This window comes from Heterodontus francisci, chromosome 4 (genome assembly GCF_036365525.1).
Source record: "Heterodontus francisci isolate sHetFra1 chromosome 4, sHetFra1.hap1, whole genome shotgun sequence".
Taxonomy (NCBI): Eukaryota; Metazoa; Chordata; class Chondrichthyes; order Heterodontiformes; family Heterodontidae; genus Heterodontus; species Heterodontus francisci.
This window is the reverse complement of record NC_090374.1, coordinates 18,318,988-18,336,154: the sequence shown is the minus strand read 5'-3', so window position 1 is coordinate 18,336,154 and position 17,167 is coordinate 18,318,988. Positions and strand designations below refer to the sequence as shown.

The window sequence follows — 17,167 nt, the reverse complement described above, 5'->3', positions numbered from 1 at the left end:
TTAGATACATTACTCTCAATCTCTACATCATTCATATGGATTATAAATAGCTGAGGCCCCAGCACAAATTCTAGGGGACTCCAGTTGTTACAGCCTATCAACTTCAAAATGCTCCATTTACCTGTCCTCTAACCAACTCCATGAGCCCTTATCATGTATATTAACCTTCTTTGTGGCATCTTATCAAATGCCTTTTGGAAATCTAAGTATACTACATCAACTAGTTCCCCTTGATCTACCCTTCTAGTTACATCCTCAAAAAACTAAGTTTGTCAAACACAATTTCCCTTTCGTAAAGCCATGTTGACTTCGTCTGATCACACTATGATTTTTCAGTGCATTAAGACTTCCTTAATAGATCCCAGCATTAGCAACCTGACAGTCGTCAGGACAAAGAAAATGGGGGTGGAGATAGCCAAAGGGCTGGCTATAATCTTCAAGGGAGGTGCCAGGGGATTGGAGAGTGGCAAATGTGACACCCTTATTTAAGAAAGTGTGTTAAGGACATTCCTAGTAACTACAGGCCAGTCAGTTTATCGGTGGTAAGATTTTAGATACAGTAATTGGGTGGGAGGGGGCGAAATGGTGGTGCTGTGGAAAAACAGGCAATTGGAGAAGTTTAAAATAATCAGGGAGAGCCAGCACGGATTTGGAAAAGGCAGATCATGCTCGACTAATACAATCGAATTTCTTGAAGTAACAGTATTGTAATGGAACAAAAACAAGAAATGCTGGAGTCACTCAGCAGGTCTGGCAGCATCTGTGGAAAGAGAAGCAGAGTTAACGTTTCAGGTCAGTGACCCTTCTTCGGAGTATTGTAATGGGTGTGGTCTATATGGATTTTAAGAAGGCGTCTGATGAAGTACCTCACTAAAGGCTGGTTAACAAAATTGAGGCTCAGTGAATAGGAGCATTGGTGTCAGCATGGATAAAAAATTGGCTTAAGGAAAACAAAGTCATGGTAAATGGTTGTTTTTCAGACCGAGAATGGTAGACAGTGGTGTTCCAATGAGTTGGATATTTGAATACAGGGTAAAATTTCAAAATCTGCCAATGATACCAAACTTGCAGGTGTGACAAACAGTGAGAATGATACAAATCAAATGCAACAGGATATAGAGAGGCTAGCGTAATGGGCAGATGAAATTTAAGAGAGAAGTGTGAGGTGATGCATTTTGGCAGAGGGGTAGAGTGAGGCAATACAGACTTAATGTCATTTATAAAGAGTACATTGGGACAGAGGAAAACTGGGGTTCATGTGCACAGCTCCTTGAAAGTGGCACATGTTGAGAGTGTAGTTAGCAATGCATATGGGATCTTGTGCTTCATTAGTAGAGGTATGATTACAAAAGCAGGAATGTTATACCAAGCCTGTATAAAACTCTGGTTAAGCCACAACTAGGAGGATTGTGTCCAGTTCTGATCACCACACTTTAGGAATGATGTAAGGGTCCTTGAGAGGGTGTAGAGCAGATTTACCAGATTGGTTCAAGGGACAATGGATTTTAGCGACAAGGTTAGGTTGGAGTAGCTACGGCCATTGTTCTTGAAGAAAAAGGTAATTGAGGGGAGATTTGATAGAGGTATACAAGACTATGACAGGTTTAGAGAAGGTAGACAACAAATAACTGTTCCCATTAACTGATTCGAGAGGACATAGATATAAAGTTTTGGGCAAGAAATGCAGGGGAAATGTGAGGAAGAACTTTCTTTACGTGGCGAGCAGTAATGACCTGGAAGACTCTGCCTATGAGGGTGGTGGAAGTGGAGATGATCAATTCAAAAGGAAACCAGATATTGTTAGGCAAGCCCCCCACCTGTCAAGAATGAGGAAAATTAATTTTGTTACATGGACATTGATTTGAAGCAATTGTTGAAGAAAGAACTTGATTTAAAAAACAATTGGAGACATTGGCATATCAACAGACAAGTACTTCAAAGAACAAAGGAGCTATTCCCTGCTCGAATCTAATCCACAATGGACTTTTGATTACCAGACGTTGAAGCATTCCAGGTTAACTACTAAGATGGCCAAATACACAAACAGACATTGTCAGGCCAGTTTGGGTCACATGACTGACTTTTGGAGTTTTTTGGATTTGAACTTCCAACAAGGAATTTGAAATCAGGAGGCTGTTTTCTCCTGGACTGAGAACACCTCTCTCCTGTCTGCTCTCATCTCACTCTCAGGAGCATTGGAAACCACTGAAGACATATGAACACCGAGAGAGAAAGTCTCCTACAGTGAACAAGGTTTAAGAATAATACTGGGCCCCGATGAAAAGTAAGAGCTGTCTACAATCAAAGACTCTACCGTGAGCTGGAAACACAAACAGCAACAAGAAACACCCTTTAGAGACTGCCTCAAACCTCTCCATTTTATTTTTCTTCTGCTCTTTTCTGTCCCTATTTGCATGTGTGTATCGCATGTGCATGCCAGCATGGGCACAGCGTGTATCCATAGGTGTTACCCGAATTAGAGTTTAAGTTTAAGGTTTAATAAATTTCACTTTTCTTCTTTCAACCTAAAGAAACCTGGTGTGCTCACTTCTTGGCCTTATAATTGGAAAGCTACGAACAAGGATTCACAAAGGGGGCGCTCAAAACACAGTGTTTAAAATTAAACTGTTACAGTAAGACCATGTGAAGACAGTAGAAGACACCTAGATACCTTTCTCGCCTGGTAGTAACAATATGCACTTGAGAGAATAAACATGCAAGGCTATGAGGATTGACAGGGCGTGGGGAAGAGGAAATTGGACTGACTAGATTGCTCCAAAGAGAGCCAGCGTGGACTGGATGGGCTGAACTGTCGCCTTCTATGCCGTAATGACTGATTCTAGCAGGTGCTGGTAATGGTTCTCTCTCCACTGATGTTGTCTTCCAGCATTTTCTGTTTTCATTTTATTAAAATACAGAGCTGTATGAAAATATATTCAGTATAATTATAGTGGGGCCATATGTGCAATGAATCTTCAACTCTTAAAACAGCTAAACAAAAAAAAAAGGATACCAGGAGAGCAAAGGATACCAGGAGAGAGATAACTTGAAAAAAATAATAAAAAATATATGGCCACAGCTTCCCCAGGGTCAGACATTTTCTCTTTTCGACTCATGAACACTCTGTTCAGTAAAGGATCAGAAAACCTTCAACTCAAAGAGCTCTAGAGGGTAAGCTTTTCATTTGGTTCTCTTCCCACTGAGGTGTTGATGTAGCATTTTTCTGACGTCAAATCACAAACTACCTTGGGTCCACGCTATAGTAACTCTGCTCGGGTGAATTTTGTTAATACTTGGCAGTAATCGCATGAATAAGCAAAAACATCCCAAACTGGTCCAAATTTCACAATTTAAAAAAACTCTTTAGCTTTTCTCCTTTAGTTAGTGCAATTTAATAAAAAGATAAACTGAACAACATAGCAGGATCTAAATGTAGTGGCACTTCCTTTTACAGCTCACTGAAGAATAGTGGTGGCACAATTCCACCGTTAGTTCTAAACATCTGATGTATACTGCAATACCTCAAGGATTGTTCCAGTTGTCAGCAGGTCCATTGATGCCAACAGTCCTCAAAAGTTCACTCCCAAATAGATCTTTCCTCAGAGTTGCAAGGTCAGATTTGGCTGATATCTTTTTAAAAACAGGAACCAGCTGCCAGTGGGACCAAGATTTTCTTTTTGTGAATGAAGATACAAGTGTGCATTTGATGCAACAGTACTGAAAAGTACCAAGTACCATTTTAATCAGATGTAGTGCACACATGTGCAGTCTTTAACACTTTTAAAAACATTATTAGGAACTTACCTTCAGGACCCTTCTGCTTGCGTTCAACTTCTTTGCGGTATTCATCAAGTTCACGGTCCGTCAGCTTGTTGAAGGGATTTGGCGCAGTGCTCACAATTACTCGTGGCTGGTATTCCTTCTCAATGATCGCCTTTGACGCAGTCACCAACTCTCCCTGAATAAGCAAAACAAAACTGCCATCAAACGTCTCAATGACCTATAAAATCCAACATAAGATAGCTTAGATTCCATTTATATATGAACTATTGATTATTTGACAGGCAGTATGGGATCAATTTCATAGCCTAGAGAGAAAATGTTGGGTCAATACGACACTTGGTTCTCAAAGGGCCTTCATCTCAAAGCAAAATTAGATAGCATAATGGTTCCCACCGTGTGGTCACTTGAAGCCTGCCTCCACTTTACCTGTGGCCGCTGGCAGAATTACTGCTTCATGCGCTTGGAGTCTTCATGCATGGCCTGCACAGCTGTGGGAATTTAACCAGCCGAGGGTTCCGAAGAAGGGTCACTGAAACGAAACGTTAACTCTGCTTCTCTTTCCACAGATGCTGCCAGACCTGCTGAGTGAATCCAGCATTTCTTGTTTTTGTTTCAGATTTCCAGCATCTGCAGTATTTTGCTTTTATTTCAGTACTTAATCCTCTTACTGTTTGCTCTAGTGGCAAGAAACTGGTTTTAGATACATGGCTATCCCAACTTACATGTAGCAAATGGAACAGTGTTACCAAAATTGAGCTAGTTAATAAAACTGCTGGTCTTTTAGATTTGTCCCTGACTACTGCTCCCACCCCCTTATCTTCTGGGGAGGAAGTGTCTGGCCTGCATCAGGCAACTCTCCATTGAAGCAGTATTGAATGTAGAAGCTTGCCAGTTGGGGAATTACAGGTACAGCTCCATGGCTGATCACTCTGCATACAAGGATAGAATTTTCATCCTGAGAATGGTATTTGAGCAAAATATTGCCTCTTTACTGAAAATTAATGAGACCCACTTCAAAAAATCATTTTTGTCTGCAAAATCCTTCCTGCATGTTCCTTTCTCCACCTCCCCTGAAAGTTGTGACTTTGGCTCGAGAATGGATTCCAAATCTTCAGTACCTTCTAGTCCCTTGCCCAAGTGACCATTCAAGTGAGACTTTGGACAGTGATGATCTTCAGATCATTTCACCTTGGAAAGCATCACAGCTGAACCCAATCTTGCCCTCATTAATGTCCATATCCACACACTTTCCATTAAGAGTCACTGGATAGTGATCTGGAACTGTTTTTTTCCCTTTTCATAGCTATGAGGTGCCAAGTTAACTGTAGCACTCCCAGAATAGCAAAAAACAAGTACAGCTTTCACAAGCATGGGGCGGCTCAAAGCATTTTACAGCCAATTAAATACTTTTGAAGTGTAGTCACTGTTTTAAACGTAGGAAACATGACATCCAATTTGCGTGCAGTAAACTCCCAGACAGCAATGTGATAATGACTAGATAATCTGTTTGTGAAGGTAATTGACGGGTAAATATTGACCAGGACACTGGGGGATAAACTCCTGCTTTTCTTCAAAATAGTGCCATGAGATCTTCAATGTCCTGAGGGCAGACGGGCCTCAATTTAATGTCTGATCTGAAGGATTTGCAAATAAACTACAAAGGTTACCAACCTTACTGGTAATTGGACATATTCCTTGCCAGCTGGGCAATTTTTAGGAAGGCCAGAAGCTCACAAATGTTTAAGGCTACTTTTAAAGTGATTTTACACCACTTCAAGTTAAAAGTCAACTTGGTCCAATGTGTTCTCAAACTTCAGTTACAATACATATTCTCTCAGCGTAGCATGAATAATGCTGAGTCGACAAAATCTGCAGCGTAACTGACTGTTACGACCAGGTGAGGCGGGGGTCTCAGGCTCCCCTTTCGCCCCTTCTCGGTTTGACTGCAACAGGATTTACTCACTCTCACCTCACCGCTCGAGTTCAGCTCTTTTGTCCATGTATGAACCAAGGCTGTAATGAGGTCAGGAGCAGAGTGGCCGTGGCAGAACCCAAACTGAGCAGGTCATTGCTAAGCAAGTGCCGCTTGATGGCACTGTTGATGACACCATCCATCACTTTGCTGCTGATTGAGAGGAAGTGGATGGGGCGGTAATTGGCTGGGTTGGACTTGTCCTGCTTTTTGTGTACAGGACATACCTAGGCAATTTTCCACATTGCAGGGTAGATGCCAGTGTTGTAGCTGTACTGGAACAGCTTCGCTAGGGGCATGGGAAGTTCTGGAGCACAGGTCTTCAATACTATTGCCGGAATATTGTCAGGGCCCACAGCCTTTGCAGTATCTAGTGCCTTTAGTTGTTTCTCGATATCACGCGGAGTGAATCGAATTGGCTCAAGTCTGGCATCTGTGATGTTGGGGACTTCAGGAAGAGGCCGAGATGAATCATTAACTTGGCACTTCTGGCTGAAAATTGTTGCAAATGCTCCAGCCTTATCTTTCGCACTGATGTGCTCGGGTCCCCCAACATTGAGGATGGGGATATTTGTGGAGCCACCTCCTCCAGTTAGTTGTTTAATTGTCCACCACCATTCACGGCTAGATGTGACAGGACTGCAGAGCTTAGATCTGATCTGTTGGTTATGGGATCGCTTAGCTCTGTCTATTGCATGCTGCTTACGCAGTTTGGAACAGATAGTCCTGTGTTGTAGCTTCACCAGGTTGATACCTCATTTTGAGGTATGCCTAGTGCTACTCCTGGCGTGCCCTACTGCACACTTCATTGAACCAGGGTTGATCTCCCTGGCTTGATGGAGATGGTAGACTGGGGGATATGCCTCAGTGGGGGGGGGGAAAAAAGTATAGTAACTGAACTCCAAGAGGAAAGTGTCTGTCTGTGTCTCCCCCTCCCCCTCTCTCGCACTCTCACCACCCAGCATCGGCCCAGGCACTGACCATGGCGGGGACCCGGGTTCGATTCCGGGTACTGCCTGTGTGGAGTTTGCAAGTTCTCCCTGTGTCTGCGTGGGTTTTCTCCGGGTGCTCCGGTTTCCTCCCACAAGCCAAAAGACTTGCAGGTTGATAGGTAAATTGGCCATTATAAATTGTCACTAATATAGGTAGGTGGTAGGGGAATATAGGGACAGGTGGGGATGTTTGGTAGGAATATGGGATTAGTGTAGGATTAGTATAAATGGGTGGTTGATGTTCAGCACAGACTCGGTGGGCCGAAGGGCCTGTTTCAGTGCTGTATCTCTAATCTAATCTAACCCTGCAAGGTCCTCCTTACTAACATCTGGGGGCTGAGATTGGGGTCGAGTATAATTCTGTTGCTGTTGATGGCCCACAGCGCCTCATGGATGCCCAATTTGCATTGCTAGATCTGTTCGAAATCTATCCCATTTAGCAGAGTGGTACTGCCACACAACACTATGGAGGGTATCCTCAATGTGAAGGCAGGACTTTGTCTCCACAAGGACTGTTCAGTGGTCACTCCTACCAATACGGTCATGGGCAGATGCATCTGCAGCAGGCAGATTGGCGAGGACAAGGTCAAGTATGTTTTTCCCTCTTGTTGGTTCCCTCACCACCTGCCGCAGACCCAGTCTAGCAGCTATGTCCTTTAGGACTCGACCAGTTCCGTCAGTAGTGGTGCTACCGAGCCACTCCTGGTGATGGACATTGAAGTCCCCCCAACCAGAGTACATTCTGTGCCCTTGCCACCCTCAGTGCTTCCTCCAAGTGCTGTTCAACATGGAGGAGTACTGACTCATGAGCTGAGGGAGGGCAGTAGGTGGTAATCAGCACGAGGTTTCCTTGTCCATGTTTGACCTGATGCCATGAGACTTCATGGGGTCTGGAGTCGATCTTGAGGATTCCCAGGGCAACCCCCTCCCGGCTGTATACCACTGTGCTGCCAGCTCTGCTAGGCCTGCCGGTGGGACAGGACATACCCGGGGGTGGTAATGGCAGTGTCTAGGACATTGTCTGTCAGGTATGATTCCGTGAGTATGATTATATCAGGCTGTTGCTTGACTAGTCTGTGGGACAGCTCTCCCAACCTTGGCAGAAGCCCCCAGATGTTAGTAAGGAGGACCTTGCAGGGTTGACAGGGCTGGGGTTGCCATGGTCAGTGCCTGGGCCGATGCTGGGTGGTGAGAGCGCGAGAGGGGGGGGGGGGGGGACGGGGAGGGGGAGACACAGACACTTTCCTCTTGGAGTTCAGTTACTATACTTTTTTCCCCCCCACTGAGGCACAATTCACAAACTCTGTTACACCAGCAGGTATGTCATGTGACCACCTCTGTTTGAACACAATAGTTTCTGGAACGTTGTTTGATATTCAAAGTTCTCTCAAGCTGTGCAAACATACTTGGTAGTGGTTTGGGGGGGTGGGGGTGGGGCGGGGCTTTGGCTCTTTCGAAATCAATGGGTGTCGAGGCTTTTGATGACCACTATTGGCAAAACCCATTCTAGGTAATTGAATCAGAGTGCACCCCTGCTGTTCTAGCTAGACTGGGTAATTACCTCTGTCTCCAGTCAGCCTCTGGCTTCTCATATGCAAATTGTGCGTGGTCATTTTAGCTGTTCCATTCTGTTTTATTTTAAAAAGTTATTTATAATGTCCAATAAAAAGTCTCAGGCAGAGTTCCATACGACAAAATCAATATTTTCCATTTGGCATGTGGGGCTTCCGTCTGACCCATGGAATAGATGGGCATTCAATTCTTCACTGATACAAATATACAGCACAGGTAGATAAGGTGGTTAGGAAGGATATGGGGATACTTGCCTTTATTAGCCAAGGCACAGAATATAAGAGCAGGGAGGTTATGATGGAGCAGTATAAAAACGCTAGTTAGGCCACAGCTGGAGTACTGTGTACAGTCTGGGCACCACACTATAGGAAGGATATGATTGCACTGGAGAAGGAGCAGAGGAGATTCACCAGGATGTTGCCTGGGCTGGAGCATTCCAGCTATGAAGAGAGAGACTGAAAAGGCTAGGGTTGTTTTCCTTAGAGCAGGGAAGGCTGAGGGGCGACTTGATTGAGGTATACAAAATTATGAGGGGCATAGATGGGTTAGAAAGGAAGAAACTTTTTCCCTTAGCGGAGGTGTTAATAACCAGGGGACATAGATTTAAGGTAGGTGCCAGGTGGTGTAGAGGGGATTTGAGAAAAAAAAATTTCACCCAGAGGGTGGTTGGAATCTGGAACACACTGCCTGAAGGGGTGGTACGCGCAGGAATCCTCACAACATGCAAGTAGTATTTAGATGAGCACTTGAAATGCCATAGCATACAAGGCTACGGGCCAAGTGCTGGAAAATGGGATTAGAATAGATAGGTGCTTGATGACCAGCACAGACATGATGGGCCGAAGGGCCTGTTTCTGTGCTGTATAACTATGACAAGCTCAAACAGCAACTAATGGTTAGATGCTAAATAAATTTCACTGCAATAAGTCACCAAAAATAAATGAGTTTTAACTTTTGTAATATTTCGAACTTTGACTGTCAATAGGCATATCAATCCTTAAATGACCTGGATATTATGAAATGCGAATAAACTGCAAAAAGTTATCACCCTTACTAGTAACTGGAGTATTGTTTGCCAGCAAAGCAATCTTTAGACTGGATTTTAACATAACTCACAATTAACAAAAATAGTTTCCATAAAAAGTAACTTCCATTTTTTTGAAAAAATTGGAAGCAAGACATTAATATTTAAGTTTTCTTCATAAAATTTTCAAGGGTCATTAAGACCTGTCATGATAATTAAAGCAGAATACATTAGTGCAAGTTAGAAAAATAAATTTTATTTCAGGTCATAGACCAAGACCCTTCACTAAAACACATACAATAAGGATGTCATTGCTAAGAAAAATCATGAACATGAAAACATGCATCAATACCTGATTGTTTCATCAAGGCAAAGTTCAACCCAATAAAGGTAGTCAAATTTATTATTGCCATTTGTTTGAATGCATGGTAGCATGTCAATAATAAAATAATTCTGCAAATTAAAAATGAAAATCTCATTTTTCCACACCATCCCCTCCAAACAAATCAAAATTTTAACCCCTGCAGGCCCCAACAATTTAATTAATTCTTGGGACGTGTGCATCGCTGACAAGGTCCACATTTATTGCTCATTCCTACTTTCATTGGATACAACTGAGCGGTTTCATAAGCCATTTCAGAGAGAACGTTACCACATCGATTTGGGACTGGAGTCACATACAGGTCAGACCGGATAGGACAACACAAGTGGAGAAATAGAGGATACCAAGTAACGGGGATAGGAAGAAAAAAAAACTTTTTTTTTTTTAAAACACAGCGAGGGGTTAGAATGTGGAATGCACTGCCTGAGAGTGTGGTGGAGGCAGTGTCAACTATTTCAAAAGGGAATTGGATAAACACTTGAAAAGAAAAAGTTTGCAAGGCTAAGGGGAAAGGGCAGGGGAGCTTAGTTGTTGTTGGAGAGCTAGGACTGACACAATCAGCCTCCTTCTATGCTGTAACCATTCTCTGAACCTTTGCATCAACAGAACTTGAATGTGTGATGCAAATGAAACCAGGTATCGCAGCCAATTAGGACAACATAAACCCTGAATTTTTGAAAAACCTTGGTCCAAATTTTTGTTATTGGCGATCACCACTTGTATCATTCTTGAAAGTTGAATTTTCTATGGTGCTAAGCAAAGATCATTGTCCTACTTCATGGCCTCCTGAGTGTTTGATGCAAGATGCTCAAACGACAGATCATCCAGCATACATCTCTAGTAGTTGACGTTGCACTGAGCCCAGATCTGGTTGGTTTTGACAGCGGCAGCAGCGCTTGTAACCAAGTACTTGCCCTTACCAACATTGAAAATGGCTTTCAGTAAATGTTTCATATTGGGGTTGTTGTTTCTCAATCTAACAGCAGTTTAAGAGATTGTCTGGCACACTGATCGGCCAATGAAAATAGGGTACCCTACCATATTAAATTATCTGAAAACAGATCCTTGGTTAAGGAATTTGGTGTTCAGGATCATGCTGATTACCTATAAATGATGGTTCTGACTCTTGTAAGTGCAAAATTAACAAAGAGATAACACATTTATATAGAATTTTTCATTACCTCAGGATATCCAAAACACATCACAGATAATGAAATACTTTTAAAGTGTAGTCACTGTTTTAAGGCAGGAGGCATGACAGCTAAGTTGCACCCTATTAATTCATAACTATATCTTAGAAAGGTAAAAGCACCTGTCTCCCCCCAATTGTTGATTCATATCAATACTTAGGATTATTAACCAATGCCAGCTTTTCAGCCAAAACACAACCCACAGGAGGGCATTTTGCTATTATCGATGAAAATAGAGACAAAAAAAAAGTTTCAAATAAAGTTATGCTTGTGGCGTTCAGGCCACATTCCTAAACTGTTCTCCTTCATTGATCAACACTCCAAATCATGCAATGGAAAAGACCGCCTTCGGTCCACATGAAAGATTCAGCAGCAAGCTGTAGGGTAGATTTGTAAGTAGGGAAAAGGGTTACAGGAAGGGAGAATTTCAGTCTACACCAACCCATTACTAACTAGCACGGAGAAAGAAAGGTCACCCTCAAGGCACCTTCGTCAAAGAAACTTAATGCTCTCCCCAATCCCTGTCCACCATCTAAAACGGCAGGAGTGTTATGGAATACTCTCCACTTGCCTGAATGGGTGCACAGTTGGTAGGCAGTGGCGTAGTGGTATTATCACTGGACTAGTAACCCAGAGACCCGGGGTATTGATCTGGAGACATGGGTTCGAATCCAACAGAAGGTGAAATTTGAATTTAATTAATAAATCTGGAATTAAAAACTAGTCTAATGATGGCCATGAAACCATTGTCGTTAGTTGTAAAAACTCATCTGGTTCACTAATGTCCTTTAGGGAAGGAAATCTGTTGTCCTTACCTGGTCTGGCCTACATGTGACTCCGGATCCACAGCAATGTGGTTGACTCTCACATGCCCTCTGAAATGGCCTAGCAAGCCACTCAGTTGTATCTAACCGCTACGAAGTCAATATAACAGGAATAAAACCAGACGGACCACCCGGCATCGACCTAGGCACCGGAAATGACAACGGCAAACCCAGCCCTGTCGACCCTGCAAAGTCCTCCTTACTAACATCTGGGGGCTTGTGCCAAAGTTGGGAGAGCTGTCCCACAGACTAGTCAAGCAACAACCTGACAGTCATACTCACGGAATCATACCTTACTGACAATGTCCCAGACACTGCCATCACTATCCCCAGGTATGTCCTGTCCCACCGGCAGGACAGCCAGCAGAGGTGGCAGGACAGTGGTCTACAGTAGGGAGGGAGTTGCCCTGAGAGTCCTCACCGTCAACTCTAGACCCCATGAAGTCTCATGGCATCAGGTAACATCCTACTGATTACCACCTACTGCCCTCCCTCAGCTGATGAGTCAGTACTCCTCCATGTTGAACACCACTTGGAGGAAGCACTGAGGGTGGCAAAGACACAAAATGTGTCTGGGTGGGGGACTTCAATGTCCATCACCAAGAGTGGCTCAGTAGCACCACTACTAGCACTAAAGGACATAGCTGCTCGACTGGGTCTGTGGCAGGTGGTGAGGGAACCAACACGAGGGAAAAACATACTTGACCTTGCCTTCACCAATCTGCTTGCCACCGATGCTTCTGTCCATGACAGTATTGGTAGGAGTGACCACCGCACAGTCCTTGCGGAGACGGTCCCGCCTTCACACTGAGGATACAGTCCATCGTGTTGTGTGGCACTACCACGGTGCTAAATGGAATAGATTTCGAACAGATCTAGCAATGCAAAACTGGGCATCCATGAGGCACTGTGGGCCATCAGCAGCAGCAGAATTGTACTCAACCGCAATCTGTAACCTCATGGCCCGCCATATCCCCCACTCTACCATCTCCATCAAGCCAGGAGACCAACCCTGGTTCAATGAAGAGTGCAGGAGCAGCACCAGGCATACCTCAAAATGAGGTGTCAACTTGGTGAAGCTACAACCCAGGACTACTTGCATACCAAACTGCATAAGCCGCATGCAATAGACAGCTAAGTGATCCCATAACCAACGGATCAGATCTAAGCTCTGCAGTCCTGCCACATCCAGTCGTGAATGGTGGTGGACAATTAAACAACTAACTGGAGGAGGTGGCTCCACAAATATCCCCATCCTCAATGTTGGGGGAGCACAGCACAGTGCGAAAAAAAGGGCTGAAGCATTTGCAACAATCTTCAGCCAGACGTGCTGAGTTGACGATCCAACTTGGCCCCCTCCTGACGTCCCCAGCATTAGATGCCAGACTTCAGCCAATTTGATTCACACCGCGTGATATCAAGAAACAACTAAAGGCACTGGATACTGCAAAGGCTATGGGTCCTGACAATATTCCGGCAATATTACTGAAGACCTGCGCTCCAGAACTCGCCGCACCCTTAGCCAAGCTGTTCCAGAATAGCTACAACACTGGCATCTACCCGGCAATGTGGAAAATTACCCAGGTATGTCCTGTACACAAAAAGCAGGACAAGTCCAACCCGGCCAATTACTGCCCCATCAGTCTACTCTCAATCATCAGTAAAGTGATGGAAGGTGTCAACAGTGCCATCAAACAGCATTTGCTGAGCAATAACCTGCTCAGTGGTGGTCATTTTGGGTTCTGCCAGGGTCACTCAGATCCTGATCTCATTACAGCCTTGGTTCAAACATGGACGAAAGAGCTGAACTCCAGGTGAGGGGAGAGTGACTTCCCTTGACATCAAGGCAGCATTTGACAGAGTATGGCATCAAGGAGCCCTAGCAAAGCTGGAGTCAATGGGAATCAGGGGGAAAACTCTCTGCTGGTTGAAGTCATACCTAGCGCAAAGGAAGATGGCTGTGGTTGTTGGAGGTTAATCATGAGAGCTCCAGGACATCACTGCAGGAGTTCCTCAGTGTAGTGCCCTAGGCTCAACCATCTACAGCTGCTTCATCAATGACCTTCCTTCAATCATAAGATCAGAAGTGGGGATGTTCGCTGATGATTGCACCATTAGCGATTCCTCAGATATTGAAGCAGTCCGTGTAGAAATGCAGCAAGACCTGGACAATATCCAGGCTTGGGCTGATAAGTGGCAAGTAACATTTGCACCACACAAGTGTCAGGCAATGACCATCTCCAACAAGAGAGAATCTAACCATCTCCCCTTGACATTCAATGGCATTACCATCGCTGAATCCCCCACTATCAACATCCTAGGGGCTACCATTGACCAGAAACTGAACTGGAGTAGCCATATAAATACCGTGGCTACAATAGCAGGTCAGAGGCTAGGAATCCTGCGGCGAATAACTCACCTCCCGACTCCCCAAAGCCTGCCACCATCTACATGCACAAGTCAGGAGTGTGATGGAATACAAGAGTGTGATGGATGGGTGCAGCTCCAATAACTCTCAAGAAGCTCGACACCATCCAGAGCAAAGCAGCCCGCTTGATTGTTTGTGGATGGTGTGCCATTCACTCCTTCCACCACTGACGCACAGTGGCAGCAGTGTGCACCATCTGCAAGATGCACTGCAGCAACGCACCAAGGCTCCTTCGACAGCACCTTCCAAACCCGCGACCTCTACCACCTCGAAGGACAAGAGCAGCAGATGCATGGGAACACCACCACCTGCAAGTTCATCTCCAAGTCGCACACCATCCGGATTTGGAACTATATCGCCGTTCCTTCACTGTCGCTGGGTCAAATTCCTGGAACTCCCTCCCTAACAGCACTGTGGATGTACCTACCTCACATGGACCGCAGCAGTTCAAGAAGGCAGCTCACCACCACCTTCTCAAGGGCAATTAGGGATGGGCAATAAATGTTGGTCTGGCCAGCGACGCCCACATCCCATGAATGAATGAATAAAAAGCTCCAACACAAGAAGCTCAACGCCAACCAGGACAAAGCAGCTTGCATTTTTAGCACCCCATCCACCACCGACGCACAGTGGCAGCAATGTGTACCATCTACAAGATGCACTGCAGCAATTTACCAAGGCTCCTTCAACAGCACTTTCCAAACCAGTGACCTGTTCCACCTCGGGCAGCAGATGCATGAGAACACCATCTGCAAGTTCCCCTTCACACCATCTTGACTTGGAACTATATCGCTGTTCCTTCACTGGTCTGTTGGATCAAAATCTTGGAACTCCCTTCCTAACAGCACTGTTGGTGTAACCACACCCAAGGACTGCAGTGATTCAAGGAGACAGCTCACCATCACCTTCTCAAGGGCAATTAGGGATGGGCAATAAATGCTGGCCTACCCAGCGATACCCACATTCCATGAACGAAAGAAGAAAAATTGGGACTCGAATGAAGCGGCTGATGAATTAACTTTGCACTTAGCATTGGACTTGGATGCTTTGACATGAAGGTAGCTAGCATGAGTGAAAGCTGTCCTGTGCAGATCATTTCAAACCGAGAACAAATGTATGTTTGAGGAAACGCCAACACTGACTGAGGGGACAGCTGCTAGGAGGAGATAACTGGAGATGAAAATGCATATTTCTCTATCAAAGATTCAGCAGATAACCATGACTGGTTGCAGAGGCTCCAAGAAGTTTCCCCTGATGAGCATTGTAAAAATAAGAGTTTGTTGGCCCAAGGCTGTCATCAGGTTAGGACTGCATGTATTTCCAGGTTATAGAACAGGACGTGTGTGTGTCTCAGTCAGCAAACTGAAATTTTGAACATTTTGTCCTTGTAATGTTTTATGCTTCTGTTTGGCTAATAGCACAGCAGAATTAATGACTAATTTGTTTTACTAGATAAACAGTTCATTTAGCTATTTGCAATGCATGCAGTCAGCATGATTACAAGTGCACGTGTCCGCACAATTCTTTTAAAGCGTGAACACAAATCCCACAGAATAAAACACAGAAATTGCTTTTTAAAACCAAAAGGGAACGTACAAACATAAGACCCCTGGAGCCTGCTCCGCCATTCAAGATCATAGCTGATCTTATTGTAAACTTGACTCCAAAGGGAAAAAAATTAACTGCTCACAAACCCTTTAAAACTGTTTTATGCAACAGATTTAGGTCACAAAGGCAAATATAGAAGTGTTTAGAAAAAATTCCCCCTCATCTCTTTTCACTCCATATGGTCCTCCAGCTCTATAACACTTTGTTGCTCTGACTTTAGATGTTTACACATGCCCATCCTCCCCTTTGGCTCTACCATGATGGGAAGGCCATCAGTTGCCTCTGCCTACTTTGTTTAATCGCCTCTCCCCTTCCTTAAAGAAATAAACTTGAGTTTAATAAAACACGAGTAACTATCACTGTGTCCAGAGAAAACGTTCTGATGAACTAATCCAGGTGGTCTCAAGCAAGTTTTCTTTATGAAGTTCACATTTCAAATGTTAAGATTGGAGTTGGAGGGTGGGGGGGAAAAAAAGAGAGGAGAGAGCTTGGAAGAATTCCTTTACTATGAAGTACTCAGTCTCTTGATTAAATGTAGCTATCACCACTACTTGGGGAAATTCCATTAATTTTCTCTCATGGAGACCTGCTGTTTTGGGTCTCATTCACATCCATGATGCAAAATCGGTGATTTCCATGAGAGGAATATTCCCTCTGTGGGGCACATGCATAAATGCTCTTCTTACTGTGAGTTGATGGGCATAATTAATGTTAGGAGCATAAATGTGCAATGCAGCTACTGCAGCATGTTTAGCAACCAGTCTAAATTTCAAGGCTGTAAGTATATGAATTAAGCTCCTCTTTGGTTACAAATTGTTCCTGCTTGTTCATATTGCAGGATTTTTGGATTTTCTAAGTTTATGTTGCATGTATGCAAATTGGAAAAATTTCTGGAAAATTCAACACTTCAGCAATCACATTCTTCAGAGGCTAAGTTTGCTCACTTAATGCGTTAAAGTTAAAAAACATCTAATGTAACATTTCATGTAAGCATCAGTGAACAGAATCCCAAATAATTCTGCTGAGCATTTGAATTTCAGCTTGGTCCTGTAGCACCCAGCACCATTCCTAATGATTCTAGTAAGCCAGAATTTAATAGTGACAAACTTATTCTGGGTTTTAAAAAGAAAATCAAGTATTTTAGAGTAGAGCAGAGTGTCACTGGGTGAAGAAAAGCAATAATAGGTGCAGAGTTCAACAACAGGTCAGTAAGTACCTTTCTAACAGGGTTAGCGGGATTTAAGGCTTGCTTTGAGAGATCGAGACCATCAATAAACTCCGTACAGTCTGAGAGTGGCGCATCCTGCAACAGTAAATTGAGTAAACAGTGCAAACCACACCCTCCTTTAAAGACTGGGCAACTCAAATCCATCATATCAAGTCATTTTCATG

General features: G+C 44.0%; 1 protein-coding gene across 5 annotated transcripts in view; it reads right to left on the bottom strand.

Annotated features, from left to right (window-relative positions):
• The window catches only part of add1 (adducin 1 (alpha)), a 245,963-nt gene that overhangs the window by 22,377 nt on the left and 206,419 nt on the right, over positions 1 to 17,167 (bottom strand). For all 5 annotated transcript variants that reach the window (XM_068029236.1, XM_068029237.1, XM_068029240.1 and 2 more), the window contains one exon: positions 3,805 to 3,958. In XM_068029236.1, the coding sequence (XP_067885337.1) occupies positions 3,805 to 3,958 (154 nt within the window). The remainder of the gene's footprint in view (positions 1 to 3,804; positions 3,959 to 17,167) is intronic.